The sequence below is a fragment of the Mya arenaria genome, chromosome 6 (genome assembly GCF_026914265.1).
Source record: "Mya arenaria isolate MELC-2E11 chromosome 6, ASM2691426v1".
Taxonomy (NCBI): domain Eukaryota; kingdom Metazoa; phylum Mollusca; class Bivalvia; order Myida; family Myidae; genus Mya; species Mya arenaria.
In genome coordinates this window covers 68101183-68126940 of record NC_069127.1, presented here as the reverse complement: position 1 = coordinate 68126940, position 25758 = coordinate 68101183, and the positions used below count along the sequence as shown (strand labels likewise).

General features: G+C 33.3%; 1 protein-coding gene across 3 annotated transcripts; it reads right to left on the bottom strand.

The window, feature by feature from the left end:
- Nucleotides 1-682: 682 nt before the first annotated feature.
- LOC128236512 (uncharacterized) lies at nt 683-25479 on the bottom strand. Of its 3 annotated transcripts, XM_052951406.1 has the most exons (18): nt 25402-25479; nt 16801-16903; nt 15871-16008; nt 15422-15751; nt 15013-15075; nt 14685-14738; nt 14231-14296; nt 13797-13862; nt 12718-12812; nt 11915-11954; nt 9812-9882; nt 6726-6815; nt 6365-6398; nt 5911-5954; nt 4339-4462; nt 3821-3880; nt 2531-2701; nt 683-2318 (listed from the first exon to the last, which is right to left on the bottom strand). In XM_052951406.1, exons 1-18 carry the CDS (start codon nt 25459-25461, stop codon nt 2272-2274), a joined length of 1656 nt encoding a protein of 551 aa, XP_052807366.1. In that variant the 5' UTR covers nt 25462-25479; the 3' UTR covers nt 683-2271. The 3 variants fall into 3 exon arrangements, with proteins under 3 accessions (XP_052807366.1, XP_052807368.1, XP_052807367.1); XM_052951408.1 differs by lacking the exon at nt 6726-6815; XM_052951407.1 differs by lacking the exon at nt 13797-13862.
- Between the last annotated feature and the right edge of the window lie 279 nt (nt 25480-25758).

Sequence of the window (25758 nt, the reverse complement as noted above, 5' to 3'; positions counted from 1 at the left end):
TATATTCTTCCTCTACAAATTAAACCCTTTCATATTAAACCAAAATAATTTGGGTCACCAGGCATCAACATTTCAAACTATTGTACCTCGGAAACCTTAAATTAGACAATACAAGTTAAAGGCCTAGTTTAATCCTTCTATAAGTGCCCCCCAAACACCAAAAAAGAAATACAAAAAAAACGTGTATTGTTCACAACCTCTGTGTATTGATCTTGATCTAATTGCCTAATTGTCTCATCAGATCTCCGATCTGAATATTCTGCTGTGCAGTTTTGGAGGTTTAATTATTGAAATGGATCCTAAATGGCCCTGAGCCAATACCCAAATAAAAAGGAAATTGGCCCCTACTATGACACCAGTGCAATTACTAAGAGATGCACAACAGGGGATTGTCATGCCAAACATTCCTTAAACTAGGCCTTAAATCATTATGCCTCATCACATGCTAAAACGTAGTGAGGTACATGGAAAGTACCACACCAAATTCCTTGATTATTATTTAGATAACAATCCCAACATAAATACTTCATACAATTTATTAGTACATTTAATAATTGTCTTTGGGCTAGGAAATGTATATGAAAGAATTGATTTAAATTTTGATAATTATTTAAGGAATAAATTGCGGGATTGATATAATTATCGGCGTAGAAACGCAGTTTTGCTGTTTAAAGTGTGTGGAGTCAGTTAACTGCGTACTCGTCCCTGATAATGACATCAATTACGCAATTTATTGCTTATATCTACACAAAAAGATGCATTTTTTTACTTTATTCCTTTTGACAAAACCTTGCAATAATGATCTCATCCATATTGTAAATAGAACGACCCGACCGTAACCGGAAAGTTTTTTTTTCAAATGACGTCACCATTACGCGGGAAAATACTTTTAAACACCAAATTGACATTTAACATGTCATAAATGAACCCTTGCTTATATGTGGATTTAAATTTTTCGGGGCCTGCTGACACAATACATACAATAACAAGATAAACATTTTTTTTCAACTTTTAAAAATATGCGATGATTCGCAATCCGAACAAATCCGAAGAAGTTGCGTTCATCGGAAAATATTCGCAATTGCCGAAAGGCAATCCATTTAAGGAATCGAAGTTGAGGTGTATATGATTAAGTATTAAATATCTTGCTAAAGTTTCTCGAAAAAACTTAAGTAATAACACAGTAAATAACTTAACTAATTGTTTACTACTTTTCAGCATTGCTTTGTTCAAGGTATGAACAGTTTTTAAGATCATATTCTTTCATAGTAAATAGAAGATAATCGCTTGTTTCAGTGTAAGATCATAATAAATTGCACCGATAAAACACTTATACCAAATTAATATTCTCACTGTTTAAAACACCGAAGTATCATTTTTTTCACTGATAAATCTCTATAAACCACCGGAAAGCATATAATACATATTAATTAATGTTGATTTTATTTTTGTTTCAGAGTTACAAACAAAAGAAACTATTAAGAGATAAAAAGTTATTCAAAATATGAAAGAACCAACTTCGATCTCCTGTACATTTGCAATTAACAGGATGTTTTTTTTTCTGGAATGCCTGATATTGTTTACGCAGATACTTAAGTATGTACAAACATAGCAATATGTGATGTCCAATCAAATACATATGAATTAGTTCTGTATATTTAAAAATGAATTAGTATATGAAAACTACATCAGCAATGATCAAAAGTAAAAAGCATAGAAAGTAATAATCTAAAGTTGATCTCGTCTCACTATCTAGAGATAGAAACACATCGTGTGTATGTCATTCAAACTTTGAAGGTTAACAGTTGTCTGGTTATGCTGTTTGTTTCTTTTGCAAATAACAAAAAATGTCTAGATATCGTTCGGTTACGTGTATCACATACTCTTCCTATGCCCGACGTATCTTTTCATGAGCCTAGATCTATACGTTCTTAGATAACTTCTAGCTTGTCTGTTTTACACATAGTTGTACAAGTTTTATAAAGCATCTTTACTGCTTCCATTGTTCTTCCAGATATCACCGTCAAATGAAACTTTTAGCATTTCCACTATTGCTGCTCGCATTTGGAACTTAGTAGCACTTCTAATTGTTTTAAATATAGCACTTCTAATTGATTTATATACAGCACTTCTAATTGATTTCTATATAGCCCTTCTAATTGATTTATATATATATAATACAGATGAAAGTGGACGATAACAAAAGTTAGTACATTATAATATACACACACAGCGAATTGTCTCATAGATTACACGACAGTCCTTGTTTGATCAGCATAAAGAAGTAATATTTTCAAGGTCATCTTCATCATCGTCTTCTAAAAAACCATAATCAGTTAGAGATCAGAGTTACAATTTTAATTGAATTTTATCGGAACTCATTAATATGGTTAATATGGTAGGTTGTTTGTTTATGCATCAAATAACACAGTCTGTAATATAGCATTTTAAAGTCCAAACTAGAATATTACATTACAAAGATAAATACAAATTAAATCTGATCAAATCGATAATTATACTACGTATTAACCTGGTATGAGCAAATCTTGCTTCATAACGTCTTCGCGCTGACCCAGCTGCTCCTTGAGATCTTTGTCGTGTTGCTCTAAGGTCTGTTGCTTTAGAAGTTCACTAAGCATCTTATTGATAGTCATCATCATATTCTCAGGAATTGGAGTGTCTGGTGCAGGGGAACCATAATCTGTTTAATGGCATAGGTTTTCAATTAACCTCCAAACGATTGTAATATAACACTATATTTAATGATATAATTTGTGTATGTATCACATTAGTTAATTGTCAGGCCGCATAACGTATTAATTTGCCATTGTTATTTAGAATATTTTTCTTGCTTTGTTGTTTTTTTTTTTTTCATTATTTAGATCAAAAATGCCTTTAATATTTTTCGATGATATTGGGAAATGAAAGTACGTCAGTTGGATTGTAGGTAAATGTGTAGCTCATGTCTTATCCGCACAATAACCTAAGAAAGGTTTGACCTGAGACCATCATTGTTCACAGGTATTTTCTTAAGTTGGTGGTCGGTGACCAGTAGGAAATAAGGCAAGGTAACGGTCAAACATTGTTATTAAAATTTCAAGGTCACAGCCAATGCTGTTGGGATTTCTTTTATCTGTACGCTTAATTTTAAACTGCTTGATCTAGGACCATTTAACTTCTCAAGTGGCCTGTACGTTTTGCACAATAACAAGAGAATACTTTGACCAAAGACCATGCAAACTCAGTGTTGACCATGACACTTCATTGTCTGTTAGATGAACCCTACAGTTACGGCCGATCCAAAGGTTAAGGCCATGCTAAACAGATTTAGGAAAACTTTGTTAGCACAGTAACTTAAAATGGGTTGACCGTCGGGCAATGGAATGTTACTTTAATGTAGTACTCGACCAGTAAAGGATCCTTATAGCATTTTTGAAGCAACCAATAAAAGGCAAAAGCCACAGTCAATGCTGTTACGATGTTTTCTTTGCACGATAACTCAAATACGTCTTGACTTCGGACCATAAAACTTTACAGGTATCTTTTTACCCATACAATTCTCTTTGATTTGTGATTAGAATGGTGAACGCCATATGCAATGTCAATGCCTTTTTTCCACAAGGAGATTAACGTTTTAAAGAGGTGTGTTTCGAATACGTGCAATACAACCTTTTATGGATGTGCGTTTCTAAATTTTAATATTTCACACACATGAAATTCTTGTCTCATTCATTAGAGTGGTTCTAACACCGTTGTTGTACAAGGAAATCATTTTTGTTTTAAAAAATGTGCTTTTAATTTTATTAGAAACAGTACATACCAAATGACGTTGATTTGCATTTTTCTGTTCTTTCTGGTTTTCGTATTTCAACGACGTCAACTAGAAAATACAAGTTGTATCTAAAGCTGAATTTAGGTCGACACATGACTAATTTAAATATTTCTTGTTAAAGTGATATTGTTTTAATATCGAATGCAATTCCTGGGTATTAATGTCCTTTTTGAGATCACAAGAGAAAGGCCCCCTAGTGGAGTTAAAAACATGAACTTTATTGTGTTATATCAAATATTCAAATTAATTCTTTTAACCTATAAGTGTTTGGAGCAGTTTTAGTTACAAGCTGTAGAACCCTTTCTCTATTTTGAAAAAAAATCTTGATGTCAACCAAGCAATAAGTCACTTGTCCGGTCAATGCGCACAAACAATTATTCTTCTTGACCAATGTAGCTATAAAAACACCTTATGTCAGTATCTTGGACACGTAACTCACCCAAGTCCCTTATTGAAGTCACTTCTTTGGTAAACTTAATGTTGTTAGGAACATGCATCGATCTTACCACAAATCTTAGGAATAAGTTGCCCTTCCTTATCATTGCACTGGTAGTATTCATCGTCTTCTTCACCGTCTATGGGTTTTACAACACGAATTACATCCCCCTTTTTAAACGATCGTTGTCCCCGCTGTAATGTTAAGATGCATATTGAAGGGACATAGGTCGTTCCTGTTATGTTGTTTAAACTTTTTGACATTTTATATTGAAATATTGAATACACTTTTTATAATTATGCACATACAATAACTCGGCATGTCGTAAGAATAACTAACAAACAAAATGACTTAGTCACCCCAATTTAATCGATGTCAAATTATATTGATATTTATATTTATTATACCTCACTTTTGTCTACAATGATAAAATCCCATTACCCGAAAAAGAGATATTTTGACTATCAGAAACATTTTCAAACTTTTTGACACGTGAACAAGCGAAAATTCACTGTCAGGTAATGTGACCGCAATGATATTTTGCTAAATCATTACGTGATTGCCTCCCTTAAGCACATACATAAATGAAAACATTATTCAATGTGTACACAAAAACATCAGACGACAGAAAGTCAACATGTCTCGATTTGTAAGACACTCTTGATGGACAATAAAACTAAATAAACTAAAGAAATAAATTAAATTTTAGAATTATTAACGGTGAAATTTTGTTCTAGATATAGTAATTTGATAATGTTATATTTTGTTTACCTTGTTAAACTTGTTTTATTAAATGAATTAAAAGCATTTTAAAACCTTTTTATGGACTTTATTTTGTTCGGTATAATAAAATATATATCATATGGCGGCATGTGTGACATTGATATTGTCAACCCATGAGCAGAATGTCACCCGAGGCGTTGGCCGTATGATATTCATTATCCCATGTATAATGTCGTTTACGGTTAAACACAAGAATCATGCATTTTCCTGTATAACACAAGTGTAATATGACATTGTTCTATATATTGTTCATTTTATATATCACTACACTTTTTGTAAACAATTTCATTCGAAAAAATAGTATCTTTAAGGGTAAAATTCCTGCGATTCATACAGTTCTTTTTCCGTTTTGTTTTTATGATAGACTATTCACTGACAATACAATCGTAATGTCGTCAAACAAGCTTGATGCCATGATTCAAAACAATTAACAATTTATCACTAGGTAACTATTTATGTGTGATACGTAACGGATTCAATCTCGGCTTCTTCGAAGTAAATTCAATATATTAATATAGTTCATATGAAAATATTCCGGATACTACATTTCTGCAATGCATGCAGCCTTTGAAATGGACATGCTTTTTGGTGTTCGGTTCTGAAGCTATACATGTGAAACAGGTAATGCCTTTCGTATTTTTACTGAAAAAAACTGATATTTTTTTTTTATAAGTTCGTCGTCAAATACTACACAACTGTATTCAACTCGTCCAAAGGCTCGCTTACAAACACATTTCCTTTGCATAAATTATTTTATTATATGACAACCGATCCTATATTTTTTCATCAAATCTATCGAGAGTAGCAGCATACATACAATAGAAATAACGTTACAATATTTAATAAATTTAATTCTTACGTAGAGTGTTTCATAGTCCTCTACTGCACACACATAAACAGTTTCTGAAAACGAGAGAGGGAGAGTGAAAATGCTTGTTGATAATGTGTTCAAGTTAAAAATAAACCTTTTTGAAATATAATATAAGTACAGTGAAGAAGTCATGACAATTTTCAGGGATACAGAACTGTTAAACGATAATAGCAGAAAATAGATAAATATGAAATATACAATATATTTTAATATAAATCAAAACAACATCTAACTTATATTTTTCCATTTCAAGAGCAATCTAGTTGAAAACAATCTCCGAGCGGAATCTCAAAAGGCAAATAATCGATTCGTTGAGTTCGACCATACGACCTCCTAGCAGTATCGAAGTTGAACTGTTTTCAAACGGCAAATAACCACTTCGTGAAGTTTGACAAATACAATAGTATCAATAAGATATGAAACCATATTTCATAGTACATACCTCTTTCAGCCCTCTCTTTTGTGTCAGCGACTTCCTGCAATTCATACAAATGTATTCGTAGAAATGAAACTGAACAAATATATTCTGAGCAACGCCTTTTAAACATAATGCTCTAAATTTGCTAAGCACCACCAAATAAAACAACTATCAGGTCCTCATAAAGCGCTCAAATATTGCGAAATGGCAGACTAGCCATCTTGATTCACATGAAGTATGTCCATGTGTAAAACAATTTGAGTCGAAATAGATTCTGGCTGATGGTATAATGATGATATATAAAGGCGTTTGATCATTGAAATAACCCTAGTTTGAAAAAAAATCTATAGACTGTTCCTTAGCAAGAATGTTTGTTAAAACGTACATTTTCATCTTTAATAGGCATTGACTCATTTTTTCCCCTTGAAATACGCATTGGCACTGGTGGCGGCTCCTCCGGCAATGGCGTTTCACACTATAAATGTACGGCATATATTATAAGATATGTATAACCGAAGTCATAAAATTCGACTTTTACATTTCAAATATGGTATTGCTTCCCTCAACGCTTATCCACAAAACTTAGACATTCAAATAGTGTATTACTTCAATTGACACTTATCTATATTAACTTGGTTTAAAATATGGTTTTGCTTCACTTTGTTTATCTACAAATCTTTGCTTTTGAAACCTTCTATATACTTCACTTAGCGCTTATCGTTCAAGTATATGTAAGAGTTCATTGATTGTGCACTGAATAGATGTCAAGATGGCAATGCGATTTGGTAGCTGTTTACGAATCAAACCCCAATTCGGGTTCATGACGTTAGCTTCAACTGCCTTTAGACAACGGCACCCTCAACTGTCAATCACAATTACTTGACGCATGTGGAGAGGACAGACTAATCAATGAATTAATTTTTGAAAAAAAGAGAAAAACTTAAAAACATAATATTTTTTTTTTAATTGCTTTTCAATATGTAGATAACAACCTTAAATGCGTACACAGCAGATAACTTTAACACCATTCCGCTATGATGAAAATGACATTCCTATATATCTAAAAAAAGGCCTTATCGCACTTATTTTCTTTGATCGATTAGTGATAAAGTGGCCTGTTTGTTATATTCATTGAAGCTATGGAGACTGTCATGTTATTCTTTTTCAAGGCACGGACCTATAAACCATAGGTTCGTGGGTAAGGCGAGGTCTTGAAACGGAAACATCTTTAATCCACCACATGCACTTAATATAATGACCAGTGCCACATTTGGAGATTTGTTTGATACTGCTTCAATAATATTGTCACACAATTCAATTCACAGTGTATTTTTTCAGAAATGTGCTCTATGTTATTTACATTTTCGATATTCTGCCATGTAAATATCACTACAATTTTATCGTGTTATTCAAGAGGTTCAAATTTAGACCTGACCCAATATTTAGAATTCTCAAATGATTAATTACTCTTACTTGTCTATAATGTTTTTTTGTGATAGTAAGTCAAATTAGTACGAAATGAATGAAATAGTTGTTCTTTTTGGTCTTCGAATAATTGCACGTTACTGTTAGGAATGCTGTCTTTACAATAATATCCACATTTAATTTGCTGATGCATTGAAAGTTTATAGTAAAGCACTGGATCTTATTGCAATTTGTTAAATATTGAGACAGATTTTCATGTGATACATTCAAAACCTTTTCATTTATAACTGAGAACCTTTTTTTGCAATTAAAAAGCATTTCTTGACATAATTGTATGATAAATTTGGTAAGAAATATACATTTAAAAAAAAAAATTAAATTTCGCTTTTCGCTCGCCTCTAATTTGCCTTAATTTTTTTAAAAAAGTTTTTTTTTTCGCTCGCTCGCTCCTACTTTTTTTTGGCAAAATCCGTAGAACAAATGATCAATTTGTTGTGGCCTAATGCAACAATTTATGAACTTCGAAATGACAAACAACTAGTTCACTGAAGTAACTGTCTAGATAGAATGGAAGTGTTCTCTGCTTCGTGCTTATCCTCATGGTTCTTTGAAGAACATGAGAACCATTTACCTGAATATTTACATGCTTATGGAGCGTGAGTAAAGTAAGATAATTTAATGTATTTAAAAGTTGACAGGTTTTACCAGTTTTTCGTCACGCTATTTAGCAACGCGAAAGTAGTTCCGAGATTACACACGGTACTCGCATGATACGGAATTAGAACACGAGAGCATCATGATACGGATTTTTCAATACGGCTTGCTGTATTTTCACTGTTGGATATGGGAAAGGGAATTGATAGGCATATACTAATTCAATATATCGTCTGGCGGTCATATTTCCCTGAAGTACGATGAGTTCTGACCGAAAACTATGGTTTATTGCACCCCACACTATTACACTCGCCCTTCCGTACTGATCAGTTTCCAGAATGACGTTCCTGTTGAATCGTTCCCCACTTCGACGATATACTCGCGCTCGGCTATAAGTGTGGAGCAAGGTAAAGCGTGATTCATCACTCAGCAAAAAACTGTTCCAATCACGCGATGAGAGGGCGATGACAGCGAATTTGATACTCTCTTATCGCGACAGCAGTTGCATGTACCGTCAAAAAACGTTCAAGCTAATGACGTTTACGTATGTGTAAGTCTTGACGGGGAATAGTTACCCTAGATGCACCTGAGCGAGGTCGGTCATTTATCGTCCTAGTATACCTTAATCTTTTCATAAGACGCACAATAATCGATCTACTCACATTAAACCGAGTTGCGACAATAGACTGAGAAACATCAGTATCGAGTTGGCCTATAATCCTATTCCCATTTTCAAAACTTAAACGTGGCATTTTTAATTTCTAACGTTTTATAAGTTTGACGTGTATTCGACTGTAAATCGATCATAAAATAGAGTAAGTGGTTAAAACAACACATTTTGTTTAGGATTTTTCGATTATCACGGGCTCGAACCCGATGTGCACGAACAACCATTGGAGCGGTTTAAAATGCAAAATATTCCACCTGTATGTTTAGACAAGGACAAGTTATGGGGATATGTTTTCGATTTCCACGATTGTTTTGTGACATATTGCTTTTATTGCAATATATATACACGAGGCGTTTCTTTTGTCCCCGAGTTTATTACCATTTTTAATCGAAATATGCCATAATTAGGATCTCGCAACAATGCATTGTTTTGCTATTCGCCTTCGGTAAAATATTTTGGCCAAAACTCATAATTATAACAAAGTGTGTTATCGCATTTGATGAACCCCTGCCGTAACGTTATTTTATAGTTTTTCGACATGCATGAAAAATACCATGATATTAATAACATTAAACTGACATTGTCTTTCAAATATGGTATTGCTTCATTAACCGCTTATATTCGACATTTACCTGTTTATGCATGTTAACAGTCAGTGCCAAAGAAAGTTATTGTCATATATGCTTTCGCATAAATGAAATATACAAGCTAATGCATCTTACCTGCGGGGTAATGTAAAATAGTTCATTCGTCAAGGAGCTATCCATACTAAGGTACTGATTATTCGAAATTTCTGAAACAACGAGTAGTTATATGCATGATGCTAAACGCTCATAATCACTAAAATGTTATATTTAATATACTTTGACCAAAATTTTTCATTGGATAAATATATGATAGCTGTTAGTACCACACATCAATACACAAAATAACAATACATACGAGCTTTTTCACAAGTAATGATTTCGACCTTGCTACATCGTGGTAATGTACGTATGTGACGTTAAAATACTAACTCGTTTCGATAAAGGTAAATCAAATGACTAAACATTGATACCAACAATCATTTATATGTAAATTTCAATAATACAAAGTCTTATTGCAAATATGTCCAGTGATGAATATCATACAAACATGATAGGAAAGACCAGCGTAATTGTTTTCTCTTTAAAATGGAGTAAAAAATAAAGTTAATAGCTTAACAATTTTGCCGCACATGTCCAAACGGGCAATATACAGTTACTAAGGACAAAACGAAGCTTTAATCATGAAAAAAGGATAGTCAAAGGAATCTAAATATTGGTTTAACACGGACTTCGTTAGGCCTTAATCAGGGAGCCTATTCAATGCAGTAGCAGAATATGTTGTCATAATCTTGTAATCTGTTACATGGCAGTTGATTTCCGTTAGAACTGATCGTTGTCATTTTTGCAATTTTGTCTCCCACCTCATGGCTTAATTTAAACGTTTAACCGTTTAGTATAAAGTGGGCACATTTGAACTTTCACACAGGAAGGACATACATAAATAGCAATTTTACAAGACAGTTAAATTTTCTTATCCTTTCAAATGAAAACATATAGGACGGCGTCGTATAAGAAAAGTTTAAGGAAACATTTTGGAGTAAAGTGAAAATGCAAAATACATTCGGTCACATTACTGGAGACAGCTACTGAAAAGGTAAAAATGAAAGGTAAAACGTATACTTGAAAACATCTGCTAGAACAAGAAACAACACTATCTTATCTTAAAAATAATATAAACCTAAGCGCTCAGCCCAGATAGGCATTCATCATACGTCTATGTCTTTGAATTTACCATAGATTCTATGTGTCCGACCTTAGGAAAATTACGAAAAAGTGTGATCCGAACTACCTCTGCAGTTCTTTTTCATCGTTTTATATTCAAAGTGACAAGCACCAAATGCAGTAGCACCATTTGTAGCAGTGCAAGACTTATGTTTTGACTTTGGACACTCCTGGTCATGGTTTTGGAAAAGTTATATATAAGAACTTCGGGTGACAACTGTTTGACTCGAACTTCGTCTACAGCTTTCCATAAAATTATAACTGGTAAAAGTGACAATGTGTTGTTGCGCAATACATATTTTCGCTGACGTTGACCTTAAAACTTAGAGAGACTTAGAGTAAAGATTTTCATATTATATATTTTGACTTTTTGGGTTGAACACTTACTATTTGTTCGCGAAGGTAGACAGAACATGCGTTATATGTAGTGGTTTTTGTTTACCTTAAAATTGGCTGTGCAATTGTGCAATTGTCTGAATGATTATAGTTACTGGCATGGAACGGCTTGCAGCATGACAATTTACTTAGTCATGTTGTTTGAAGAGGCAGATTAGAATGATTCCATGATATAGGGATTTTTTCAGAGCCTATGATTTGTTCCATTATAAATGTATTGTTCAAAATAATTATCCCAGTGGTTAAGGACTGCCGAAAGTAAATATTTCAATGGATTGTAAAGAGCAACAATGAGATGTGTTACGCATAATATTTAGGTAGGAAGTTAGCTTTTACTTCAGGTCAATGCTTACTTTGGATTTCATAGAAACACGTCGTAGCTTTGAATTTCAGACTCTCACCAGTATGGTATTTACCAAGTTTAGCAGTTTAAATTAGGCTTATGTGTGGCTATTTTTTATTCGAAATGGCTATAAATATAAAAAAATTTAATGGTCCTAGGACAAGGCTCAATATGTCATGGTCGTGTCTATGACATATCTTGTATTAATTGATACTTTATGTGTCATTCAAGTTTTTATCACATGTGAATACACAAATAACAGTAAGTGTAATCTTTACCTGCTTCGGGTATTTTCACCTCCATGTCTTCGGGGTTTTCCTGTAAAGATGCCTCTTGTTTTAAAACCAAAGAATTTTCATTAACATCAAATGTATCTCTGTTTTAAAACAAAAACCGCAACAATACATGGCATTTTACCAAGATGAATATACTAAACCTCGGTCACACTAAAGGTACGATCAATTATCTTCTTCCGAAAGTCGGTGGTTGAATGAGTTAAGGAATATTAAAGATTCAGGGGTAACTTGAACCAGAATAATATTTTGCCTATACATTATGCTCACTATCCTTACACTGTGGTGTCGAAAACTCCGAAGACCAAATGAATATAAATAGTATGGCTTTGTCCTATAAACAAACGAGATCCTTGGCGAATAAGTTAGATACTTCAAGTCAAACACTGAAGCCACGAAGTTTCTTTAAAATGATCGTGTCGTTCAAATTATTCTGCTACCAATCAACTAGTTGCTGACCAGTTGACTTCGTTCTCATGCACTGTCAGCCAATAGTCAAATACGATTCGATAAACGAGTATTGGTCGTTCGACACGCGTCATTTGATTGTATATCTGATTGAAAAGTTATCGCAAAATAGAAATTCTAGCCAACATCGGAATTTTCGATGGCACTGGTGAAATGTTTCGTATCGTTGATAGCAGCATTTTTTGTTATTGAAAGTTGATTAGTGAAAGATACTTTATTGAAACAGTTGTGATTGAAACAGTCCGATTAGAAAATACTATAATATATAATTGCATGGAAACTATTTTGTTGAACCTATTCGATATAGTTAAGATGCTTACTTCGTAAGCTGGCTCGTCGTAAACATGTTCTTCAAATTCTCGTTTTTGTACAATTCGTTGCAAGTAATTCTGTTCTTCTTTTGGTGTATGACAAACTGAAAATTAATGAAACCTTTGTTATATTTCCTTTATTTGTTACTTAAAATTCTGAAAACAGTCGAACAATTTGAGCTAAGTCTTATAAAATAGCTATGATGTTTTCTGAGTGTACCAAATATTTTATTTATTTGGTCATGAAACTTGTCAATGCGCCTTCTATGTTTTGTTCGTAGCACCACCATCTATCCTGACGGTAAATTTCTCCCAGTATCTTAACCACGTTGTCTTGACGTTAAAGGTAAACAGGAACTTGATGGATATTTCGGAGATTTGTCAGCGGACACGGACGTTTGCCACCATTGAACTTTTCCAGCAGCAGAACAATGTTAGTAAGCACACCATGCCCGCACATAATCTGAGAATACGTGTGTACAAACAGCTTGAACCTTTGCTGAGTTAAAGCGTTTCAAATGCATTGTAAGTATATGAATATGTGCTCGTTCTAAGCTTCTGGGGAATTTTATTATTCATAAACATTTGAACAAACATACTCAATCTATGTGAAATTATGTCCTTTTAAAAATGTCCGAAATATCAATCACGTTATTAGTGACAATAATACAATGCAAATTACAGGGACAAGCTCAACCCTGTTTTGAGGCATATGTTAAGGGCCCAAACGACACTGAACGAGAGACAAAAACGTACATTCACCACAAACAGACCACACAGCATTAAACTAGCTTTACGTCAGATATAAATTTGAAACATTTTACCATATAGTTTTATCGGGATTTGCAAGGAAATTCAGGAATAACAAGAACTAACATCAAAAGGAATATGCATTTAAAGACTCCGATATTTAGATAAAACAAGTTGTTGATTGCATATGCGTTTTAAACAATTTCGTCATGTGTTCCTATGACGAATATGCAAAAAATCTTTTTTTCCTCGGCAAATAATATACATAACATATGACATAATTATCAGTAGATGGTGATAATACCACCTTACTTATAACTGCATTAAAACAATCTTACATTTGGTGCCAACATCTGTTAGCGAGAGAACTGAAGAATGTGGCCTTGGCTGCTCTTTGCTGCTGCCTATAAATACAAGTTATACGGATGGCATTTGAAAAGTAATACTCATAGATAGTAATGACTTGCATCACGCATCGTGCGTTTTGTTAAGACAGTCGTTATACACATTACAACTGCGTTTAAAAATGGCGTAATAAAACGTGCAAAATTTCATTTTGGTTAGGCCCAACATCGTCCAATGCCACAAGGCATTGTTTATTTCAAATTCTGGAATATTTGGACACAAAACATATCAATTTCTGTTAATTCTTCTCCGTTGAAACAATTTTATAATGTGTATAAAAATCTTTTTTTCCTCGGCAAATGAGACATAATTACCAGTAGATGGTGATAATACCACCTTACTTATAACTGCATTAAAACAATCTTACACTTGGTGCCAACATCTGTTAGCGAGAGAACTGAAGAATGTGGCCTTGGCTGCTCTTTGCTGCTGCCTATAAATACAAGTTATACGAATAATCATAGATAGTAATGACTTGCATCACGCATCGTTCATTTTGTTAAGACAGTGGTTATACACAATAAAAACTTCGTTTAAAAATGGCGTAATAGCACATCGTCAAGTGCGACAAGACATTGTTATTTTCAAAGTCTGGAATAATTTGACTCAAAACATAGCGATATGTTTTTATTATCCTCCGTTGAATTATAAACGGAATTTAAACAAGTTTCTGACGAAACATTCCTAAAGCTCTTGACACTCCTTAAAGCACACCAAAACATGTAGCAATGTGTGTTCAACCTTGCGAAAGAGTGTATATATATATCGATATAAACCCTGAACATTTTCTTTGAAAATTAAACAGATTCGGTTTAAAATACCTGTGTTAGGATTTCTCTCTTTTACATATTTCCTTAGGTGTTTCACCGTCACTCCTGTTGTATAATCGAAAACAACGTATACATAAATATATGAAAAATAACTCGTACAGCATATATTGTACCTATTTAGCTATATTCTGTTCACGAAATGCTTATATACCCTTTTCCCAACAGTTTTCAATGTTGCTATGTATAACTATGTTTTGTGTTGTAAAAATTAAAGCATTTGAGCTACTGATGTATTTTAATGGAAAAAATAATACATTTTAGTAAAGGTATATATTTTACTAACACTGTAAATAAGTCTAAAAAGCAAGTACGTCCATACCTGTTTTAGGAACTTGTGTTCGTGTCAAATACGATTCCGAATCTTCTGATTTTCTAGGGCATTCTGTGGAGAACAAAACAAAAACTTAACTCGTTTTCATCACGGGTCATGTTAGCTTATTTCAAATATTTATTATGTGTTATATTTCCCCTAGACTTTCTTCTTTTACTTCTTCTTCATCTTATATACTATACACGGAAAGGTGTGTTCAAACTATGATTGAAATTTTCAAAACCTAATGTATGAGCCTTCTTTATTTACCAACTATCTCAATTATCAGATATTTAACAAACATTGCATTTATTGTTCACGTAAAGATTCGTTGAAACATATTATTTTTCTAAATGCGAAAATATTCCTCTGTAAACGTATACTTTAGAAGACTATGATATAAATTCAACATACTTACGGTTAAAACCTTGAAGAAGGATATCTCCTGCATCACTCATACCGCTAGTAAAAAGAACTGCAACTAATTCAGTGTACCATTTGGGATGCTTCCCAGATACCCTTTGCAATAACATATCTGTTGCTGCTATCGAACCACGATTGTTTGCTTCACATAGAATCTCCTCTACGTCGTCTTGAATGAGAATGTCACGAGAAAGAAGCGCGGATGTTATCTCACATGGATTTATAATTTGTCTGAGTTGGGGCGTCATAATCTCAATATACCTTATTTCGGAAGTGTCATCGTGAATAGAGTCTCCGTGAAGTTTTTGTCGTAGTGCAATATATTCTGCAGGAAATATAATTATAGACAATAAAAAACAATAAAAAACATCCAGCCGATGAAGTTGATTATATTCAGTACACATTCATACTAAAGAAAGCCTTGAAAAGGAATTTGCTACTCACTGGTTCTTTCCAAAGCTGTCATAAATTCCCGCCATATTCCTCGATCACGTGACTGTTTTATGGCGTCTAGCAGTAATTCCGTAGCAACAACTCTGTCAATCTCGCCTATTTTCTTGATCTTTTCGCTTTGTGTGGTATCTAGATTAACACCATAGTTTTTTGTATTCATATTATTACAAAACACGTGTTTTGTATACACATGATTTGCCGTGTACACATTTATGCGTTTGGAATAACAAACTAGTTACACGTACATATAAGGTGCCTCATTTACACTTTCAATGATTTACACATTTTTAAAGAGGTATCGTCCGGAAACACAAACTACATAGGTTTGCATAGGTTTTCATAATACGAAAATATTAGTTTCGATCGGACTGAGAATTGTCGTTGATAGTCAGTGACACACGATCAACTCCGCCTAGCATCGACTTAAACTTAAGTTATTTTAATACACAATTACATACGTAAATTTTAAATGAAAGCGAATGACACAGACATATACTAGAAGTTAATATTCTTTTGTTCAGGTACTTCGAAGATAGTGTATTTTTTTTTAGTATTTCTGGATAATTGAACATAACTGCGTGATTATCGAAAAATATGCATTCTGAAAGAGAGATCATTCGTAGTTAGAAAATGCAATCTTATTTTAATTAAGACAGTTCATTGATAGCAATCGTATGTCAAACACTATTATCCCTTAGCGCTGTATTATCGTTTATCAATTCACGTTTGAATCATAGCAAATAAAGCCAGATGTAGCGAATGAAACATGCATAATTGAAAATGAAAGTCTACAGAAAGATAGAAATGCTACGGTGACATTATACCGCGTGATAATACAGTTTTACATTGAACAACAAAATCGAAATCTGGGACGTACATGCTGCAAGTGGACTGAAGAATATGGATTATATATATATTTACCGATAGAAGCCATGTAAGGCAGAATTTGTTTGGGTTCAAGACGGCTGATGATGTCTGATCTATATACAACGACAAGCCCTGCATAATTTGGTTCCTCTTCTCCCTTAAATCAACAATTATTTAATAATTGATAACTCATCCGTGCTCATGAGGTTTTTCTGGGCAAGTTTAACAGTATTATAAAACTAAAACCGTTGAATATAGTTTGGTGCCAATCTATAACATATTGATATATAAATGGTCCTATAGAGGGTTCCCTATATTTTGTTTGGCGCTAACGAGAAAACATTTACATGTAACTTATATTGAAGTACATATAGTAGTCCTTTACAAGTTTACAAGAGCTTAGCACTGTCAAACTATGACTGTTCTGTTACCTCTCATTTGTGCCACAAATATTTTCAAATTAGGCCTTTTTGAATGTTATGTATAACATTTGCATGTTATTACATATTTTCGATAGTTTTAGGAATACGCCATGATGCATGCTAATGATTTTAATATTTTGAAAACAAATAGTCATAGTGGAATGTTATGTCTTGTTAAAACATGCCTATTCGAGTTTGGTAAAAGCTGAATTGTTCTTTGGCTTATATTGGATATCGGAGTTGCAATTTGTTTAACACCAAACATTCGAGATTTATCGGAGAACATTACTGTCTTTAGTAGTATAATGGCTACTGTTTGTAAATGCATTTTTTATGGTTGAGACTAATTTGCTATAGAATGATTGCTATAATTGACCGTTCCGAGGCGGTAAACCCATTGACTATTAATATATATTTAAATGCATGTGCCTTTGCTGTTCTGTGATGTGTCTCTTGCTATTGCGTGATGTCTGTTCGTCCCTACCAGTGTGCATCTAAAAAGGTTATTCGTTGTTGTTTTTTTTGCTTTTTAATGTGTTCATGTACAACAAGTTTCAAATGTATTATTAATTATTTTTTAAAAACTCCATTTGATTCCCTGTGAAGATTTTGGATACGAATTTTTATGCTCAGTCGGGAAGAAAACTGTCTCGGTGTAGTTACTATTTGCTTTTCTGTTTTTCAAAACGCAACTCAATCATCCTTTAGTCGTTTCTTAATCGGAAATAATCTAACTGTGTATATATAATCCATACATCTTAAGATAAGTAAGTAAACGATCTTTTACAAACCAATTAGGCAAACAGACCGTTTTTTAACAGCCAAAGACGTATGGAACTCTATTCTAGTTCTTATTCGACAAGCCTCTACATTAACTCCTTTTTAAACTTTTTATAAACATACATTATGAAATATCAATAATTAAATAATGAATATTCGTTGTTTTTTCACGAATGTCTGCTGCATCATAATACTTGATGATGATTGTTTGCGTAATTTGCGTATATGTGTAATGATTATTTTGATTTAATTGTTAAATTCCTGTTTTTTTATTGTCTAATTTTGTCATTATTGAAGACTACATTGTAAACAAGATATTGATGAGCCATAATGTGTTATCTTCATGACAGGACAGGAGTATTTTACGGCTTATTACGATTTGCTGAGTGTAACTTATCGTGTCTAATCGGAATGTCATGCCCTTGAATTCACAAATAAACGATTATTCTACTTCAATAATACGAATATCAACAAATAAGCAAATTCATCACGTACATGTATGCACGCATTTTATTACTATATACATATTCCTTTCGTAGTTCTATCTAGTAAAGTTCTACTGCTCTAGTGTTGGGGATATGATACGATATTTCACGATAGTTGGTGAGTACAAATGATCCTTTTCATAGTTTACGGACTATTTTAATTGTGGTAAATTAACAAAAAGGACCATCAGCCTACAATAAACCAATATTGTATTAAGATAAATTACATCAATTTATTACAATCGTCGTAGTAAATAGGACATAAAGTGTCATGTCGCTTAATCGTAGTTCTCGTGGATTGTCGGGTATTTTACTCAAGATAGATTTAATTATTTTCGTTTCCAAAAATGATAATTTGTAGTCTGCTTGAGAAGTGAGACGGTTGGCGGAAGGATATTGGCAGGGATGCATGAGGAGTTCGTGCTATGGTATATAAGAAAGTTCAAGGTGTGGTTCGCAACCTGAGGTTTTAATTTGGCAGCGATAACATTATTTCATTAGTCAACATTTTTGTACGTTTAGTTTTTATACAATATTAGTTAATTATCGGATTATCCCAATACGAACGAACACAGCGACAAGGTTGTCGGATAAATTAAAATGGCAGTGACGTATTTGCGTCACCGTTTCCATTCGCGTACAATTTCTCCTATACGTTAAAGATGGCGCCAAAATACCTTAAAATGGGGCAGTTAATGTCGAAGATATCTCAGCAGTGCTGAAGCTGGCACCAAATTTGTTCTTAATGTCTCTCTAAAGCCTACGTAACGCGACCTTCGGGGCGCCTGGGACGTTATTTGATCACGGGTTTCTAACGTCGCAAAGTGTCTAGTTGGCTTAGATGGACATGGCTAGAGCCCTTTATAATATTTGGCTTAGATGTCCAGGGTAAGAGGCCCTTTTGGATATTTGGATTAGATAACCAAGGCTAGATGCCCTTTGTGATAGTTGGCTTAGATAGACAGGGCTTTAGATGTTTGTGTGAATTTAGGATAAGATAGAAGAAGGAAAGAATGTATATGTTATTGTGTTTGTTTTGTTACATTTTATTTAGTTAAGTGCAGATTAGATTGTACTTGAATTACATGTTTTAAAGTTATACGTACTTTTTATAAATAGGCTTACATTACAAGGGAAGATTATATAGTGATTATGTTTGTTTGTTTGTTTTGTTTCATTTTTTAATCAGTCAGATATAGATTAGAATGTACGTTCATTAATTGCATGGTTTAAAGTTCTAATAATATTTTATCATAAATACTGTCGCCTTTGCAATTAAAGTTCCAAGATAGAAATGAGTGAATGTTTGGTTGGATGAAATCATACTAGAACATTTATATTCCAGTGTATATAAGACATAATTTTACATGTATTTTACAATAGGTTTAGATCGTATGAAATAGATAATCAAGATGTTTAAAGAAATTATAATGTAGATTTAGATTTGTTCCACCCTGTCCGGTCAAGCTTTTTTGAAGTCGTATAGCTCAAAACTGACAATACATCATTTTTTCCCGCTCCAGTGGATAATTTTTATGTTGATGTATACATCGTTAAATCACAACTCATTAATGATAATGCTATCTAAATCTAATTTCCATAAATGCATTCAGATACTTTCGTACTATCAACATAATCAAATGTAATCCATATAATAGGAATGAACAAGTACAAAACTGATTATGGATAGAGAATAATTGTAACACAATAATCAATAAAGGATGCACTAGTTACTTATATTTGTCTTTGAAAAATATAAATATAAAAGTTTTAAACGTTGAGCTTCAATTGTATATTTGTTATTTCACATCAAAAAGACAAATTATTTGAAAATGACTAGGTTCCTTGATGTTCATTAATAATGTTCTTGTAAACTTTGACTTTGATACAAATTCAATACCTATCACGGAGTATGCGGAATAACTTTAAAGTTCTTCAAACTGCGGTAGTCTTCTGCTTGCGTGAATCTAATCGTTACAGTCCAAGCAATTTTCGTCATTTAATTTGTCGTTCGAATATGTATATTTTGTGCTACGTTTAAATATCATCATAGGTTTAGTTAATTTGTCAGGTAATACATCTTTTGAGATAATCCCTTGTTGAAAAAGAAAACGATATTAATGATCGTGTATGTGTCTCGTGAATGTTTTGATTGTAAAATAAATTGCTTGCTGATAATCATATCAAGATACCTTAAATAAATGCATACTCATTGAAGAGACCATGTATAGTTTACTTGCTATGTTTGTATTTTATGCTTCGTTTAAATATATTAAAGCGTTTAGTTTTGACAAGTTATACATCCATGTATGTATAGTTTATGAATAGTTTATAGTTTATGTATAGTTTACTTGCTAAAAATGATGGCATGTTTGTTTGCTCTACAAGGGTGCAAGTGTTGGAATAACACGTTTTGTGCTCTGCAAGTAGTGGAAAACCACGTTTTGTGCTCAGCAAGTGGTGTAATAACACGTTTTGTACTTTGCAAGTGGGGTAATACCACGTTTTGTGCTCAGCAAGTGGTGTAATAACACGTTTTGTACTTTGCAAGTGGGATAATGCCACGTTTGTGCACTGCAAGTGATTTAATACCATGTTTTGTGCGCTGCAAGTGGTAGAATACCACGTGTAATGCTCTGCATGTGTAGAATACCACGTGTTATGCTCTGCATGTGGTAGAATACCACGTTTTATGCTCTGCAAGTGGTGTAATAACACGTTTTGTGTTTTGCAAGTGGTAGAATACCATGTGTTATGCTCTGCATGTGGTAGAATACCACGTTTTGTGCTCTGCAAGTGGTGTAATAACACGTTTTGTGTTTTGCAAGTGGTAGAATTCCATGTGTTATGCTCTGCATGTGGTAGAATACCACGTTTTGTGCTCTGCAAGTGGTGTAATAACACGTTTTGTACTTTGCAAGTGGGGTAATACCACGTTTTGTGCTCTGCAAGTGATGTAATACCACGTTTTGTGCTCTGCAAGTGGTAGAATACCACGTGTTATGCTCTGCAAGAGGTATAATAACATGTTTTGTGCTCTGCAAATGGTAGAATACCACTTTTTGTGATGTGCAAGTGGTGGAATACCATGTTTTGTTCACTGCTAGTGGTAGATACCAGATTTTGTGATCTTCAAGTGGTAGAATACCACGTTTTGTGCTCTGCAAGTGGTAGAATACCACGTTTTGTACTGTGCATGTGGTGAATACCACGTTTTGTGCTGTGCAAGTGGTGTAATAACACATATTGTGCTCTACAAGAGGTGGAATAACTCGTTTTGTTCCCTGCAAGTGCTATGCAAGTGGTAAACAGCTAGGTGCTGTAGTTTTTGGAGGTTTTTGTAAATTCAATAAATCCTAACATTTGAAATTGCAAAATATCATTTTAATACAAATGTTTATACTCTTAGTTTTACAGATGTTTATATGTGTTGTATTTAATAATATACAAATGTAAACACAAACATATCTATAATGTGGGCTTAACCATGATAAAGAATACAGATCTCCAGTAATGCATCATTTGAAGCAGTGTGATGCTGTTAGACATTTTCAGGTTTCGCATTTAAAAGCTACTAATGAAGGAAGCCGAGGAGTTCTACTCATCACTTTTTCGATAAGTTTAATTTCTCCCTATGTTTGGCTTGATATTCGCTGCTAATAACAAACCCAATTCCTTCCTTGTGCTATGGTTTATTTATACCAGGGTAGATGTTTAGTTTATGGTATCGGCGAATTTAATTGGGAAATGATTGTTTTACTCACGATCGTTATGTGTAAATTTAATTATTTTCGTTTTTTGTCTCAGCTTGAGTAGAGAGGCGTTTGTCGGAGGGTTATTGGCGGGAATGTACAAGGTTTTCGTGAGGTTGTATATAAGAAGGTTCAAGGCGAGATTCGCAACCCGATGTATAATTTGGCAGCGATAACATTTATTTATTTGTCATATTTCCCGTGTTAAAGACTTCGTTTGCGCAGTTCATATAACTAGTATTTGAATGTGCTTAACAATACAGTTCAAAGTTGTTTTCGTACACATTTTATTAACCTGCGTTAAATTGGATGTCGTTCTATTTTTACGCACATTAACAATTCACAGCATTAGTGCATTATTTGTTGTCTATAGCTTTTTACAATTCATATTGAGACTGAGGTTTTATCACTGGTTTTTACTTTGCCCTAGCATATCTTTGTTGGCGGGTATGAAAATCGATTGTCGTTAAGTGTAATGTTTTGTAGACAATTTGTGGACAATTTTTATGCAAAATGAATATTGATCTCATATATTAAAAGAAAATGTTTGTACAAATATATTTTGCTGTACATATTGTACGTGTATTTCTTGAATTGTATTTACTGTTTTGCTGACCACTTTCATTAATGTATTTTTCATGCACAATTTCTTATAACGCTTCATTACTATGTGCTATAGATATTCGCTGCCAATAACAAGCCCAATTTCTAACTTTGTTGTGGTTTATTTATACCAGGGTAGATGTTTAGTTTATGGTATCGGCGATTTATGATTTGGAAATACTTGTTTCACACTTAGTCAAGATAATTGTCGCTATATCTTTGTCTGGAGTCTCAACTAAGCCGTAGAGAGATTGTAAAACATCGACTGTTAACGTGTACCGTTCGTAGCAAAGCCTAGTGCATTCGTACATAATCGTACTTTAAAACAGTTGGGATAACTTAGATATACCACGGATCCGTCTACCATTGTTGTATGAATATACCTGATTGGGGTAGGATAGCATTTGGACCGTTGCCGATGTACATCTTAATCTTAAAGGTATCACAAGCGCATGCGGGTGTTCTATATAAATGTTGAACAGCAGTTATATTTACACAGTTATTTTAGGACGTAAACAAACAACTGAGCAGTTGTCAGTTTAATTGCAACAATTCATTTATGACAATATGTTTGTTCTCCTAAAACAGTGAAAGTAAAGGCACTTTGAGCAAAACGTGAAAACATAAGGTACACTTAGGCCACACCAAATTGATATTTCGTTCCGCGGATTTACCGCTCCTATTTTTTTGAAAATGTAAAAAATATATTTATTTTTTTTGTGCGCCCGCACCTCCATTTTGATCGCATTTTTTTCCAGGTAATAATTTATTAAAAGGCTAAAATTAATCAAGTATAATTTTTCTACGCTAGTTTTCGTGTTTTTGTTAAGGGAAGTTACCGATGCGTAGTGTTTTAATACTGTATATCGATCGATTTAGCATGGGTTTCAATAAATTCAATCAAAATGGCGGCTTCCGGTATAAACAATGTGGCTCGAAATTTGGAAATTAAATCTATTTTTGACAATAAATATGTTTTGAGCATGCTTGAAGTCATTGTTGATCGTCTCACGCACTAAAGGATCATTATTTAAAGCAATCATTATGCAATAAAGCATGTGTATCTGAGACTGGTAGCGATTATATTGCGTAATTAGTGACTCGTTTTGAATGGAAATCGGACAGGTCAACTTAACTGGAACATGAGTCATTGTTTGGTCCAAATTGATGTATCAAGCTCATTTTTGATCAAATTCTGACAAAACAACAGTTTTGAACAAATATCTTTTCACAAATAGCGATATAAACACTGGTCTGGGATATACCTCAACATAAGTAAGCCTAAGTTTATCACCTTATACTTTGTTTTTATTTGCATCATAATCCGGGATTGTAATGCACTTGTCAATTGAAACCGCCCACCCTCGCCCTTGTTCCAGCGGTATACCGGGGATAGCAGAGGCAATGACGTGTGTTTTTACCGTTCATGTGGCCCCGCAGTGCCTAGTGAATGTGGTTTTGTCTTCATATTGAAAATAGTCGGGAATGGGCCTCACATATGTATTCGGGGTTGCGGGGCCATTTGGCAGGGATTTTCCCAGCAGTGTGTCCCTGCAGGACGGGTATTTTACCCGGGTTTTGAGAGACCGGAAGTCAAAGTCCTCGCTATTCCGAACTTAGGGGGAGGGGGGGGGGAGGTCATATACAATTAGCTGGTGCATAAAAACATCTAAATAACCAAAAAAAGTACTCTGAAAAATACCCTTGTTCTTTTTGTTTTAATAAGCACGTGTCATTGCATTTCCTGTGATAATAAAAACAAAATTTAGTCTATGTTATATGGAGACTGATGTTTGATGATGACTGTGTAAGTGATCATTTTTTACAAATCCCAAATCAATCCTAAGTTACGTTTAAATACAGTTGCATATGATGTTAAACTGATCAGGTAGATTAATATAAGTCGTTTCAAACTTTTTTCTAAAAGCAGGGTTATTTATTATTATGAATAATCGTCATAATAAAGTAGGTTTTAATTATATAAGACATTAGATTTATCAAAATAATGTTTGTACTAAACACGGATGAATAAATAGTATGTATTCCGACATTTTCCCAATGTCCATTAGAGGTTCAGTTCAAGATGGCATTAAAATGGGTTTATGGGCAATTATTTTGAACATTCTTTCTTATTTATATTGAATATAAGATAAAATATATTTTTCGCTCTTCGCTCGCTTCGGTTTTGATGAAAACTGAGAATTATTATTTTTTTCGCTCGTTCGCTCCAATTTATTTTAGCAAAAATCCGAGGAACTAAACATTAATTTGGTGTGGCCTTAAAACAACATATAAAAAGCTGATGTGTTTTCTGTTTGAGAAAATGTATTTATGATTTGCTTCACAAAAAAGAAAATATTTAACAGGTTCACTGCATGTAAAACCTTATAATTGTTTTGCAAATTTAATATGCTGCCAATTGATAGCGAAATGATACCTTCATCCTTATTCTTAATTAGATCACTATCATATTACCCTGAAAATGGCTGTCAGTTCGAACTGAAACGCAAAAGATAAGATGGCACGCGACAATTTGGTTTACGAGTCATATTGATAATAATGATATAGATAATAGAAATTAAGGTACTAATTTTAATTCTAAATTCCACTTACTGGTATTTCGATAGAGTCAATATTGTCTGATTTCTTTTCTCTTTTCTTTTTCTTAAACATAACTGCCGACTGTTTATATCCGTGTCAACACAAATAATACCTTACGTAAGCTGTACAATGCTATAAATACCATCAAGATAACTTCTAAGGAAAGATAAAAGGTGTTCAAATGAAAAAAATGATAATGAGCCAGTATAACCTATTTTCGATCAACATAGTAGTTAGCTGTTGATCGAAAGTAGTTCAAACTATATATATATATATATATATATATATATATATATATATATATATATATATATATATATATATATATAATATATTAAAGCATTTTTGAAAAATAAATAAAATGAGAAA

Bases quoted from the DNA above. Each gene is read 5' to 3' on its own strand.
- LOC128236512 (XM_052951406.1), bottom strand. From the start codon at position 25,461: ATGTTTAAGAAAAAGAAAAGAGAAAAGAAATCAGACAATATTGACTCT. The intron at 13,863-14,230 runs GTAAGATTGTTT...TTGTATTTATAG, and splicing joins AACAGATGTTGGCACCAAGT to GCAGCAGCAAAGAGCAGCCA. The intron at 9,883-11,914 runs GTAAAGATTACA...TCGTTGTTTCAG, and splicing joins GGTGAAAATACCCGAAGCAG to AAATTTCGAATAATCAGTAC.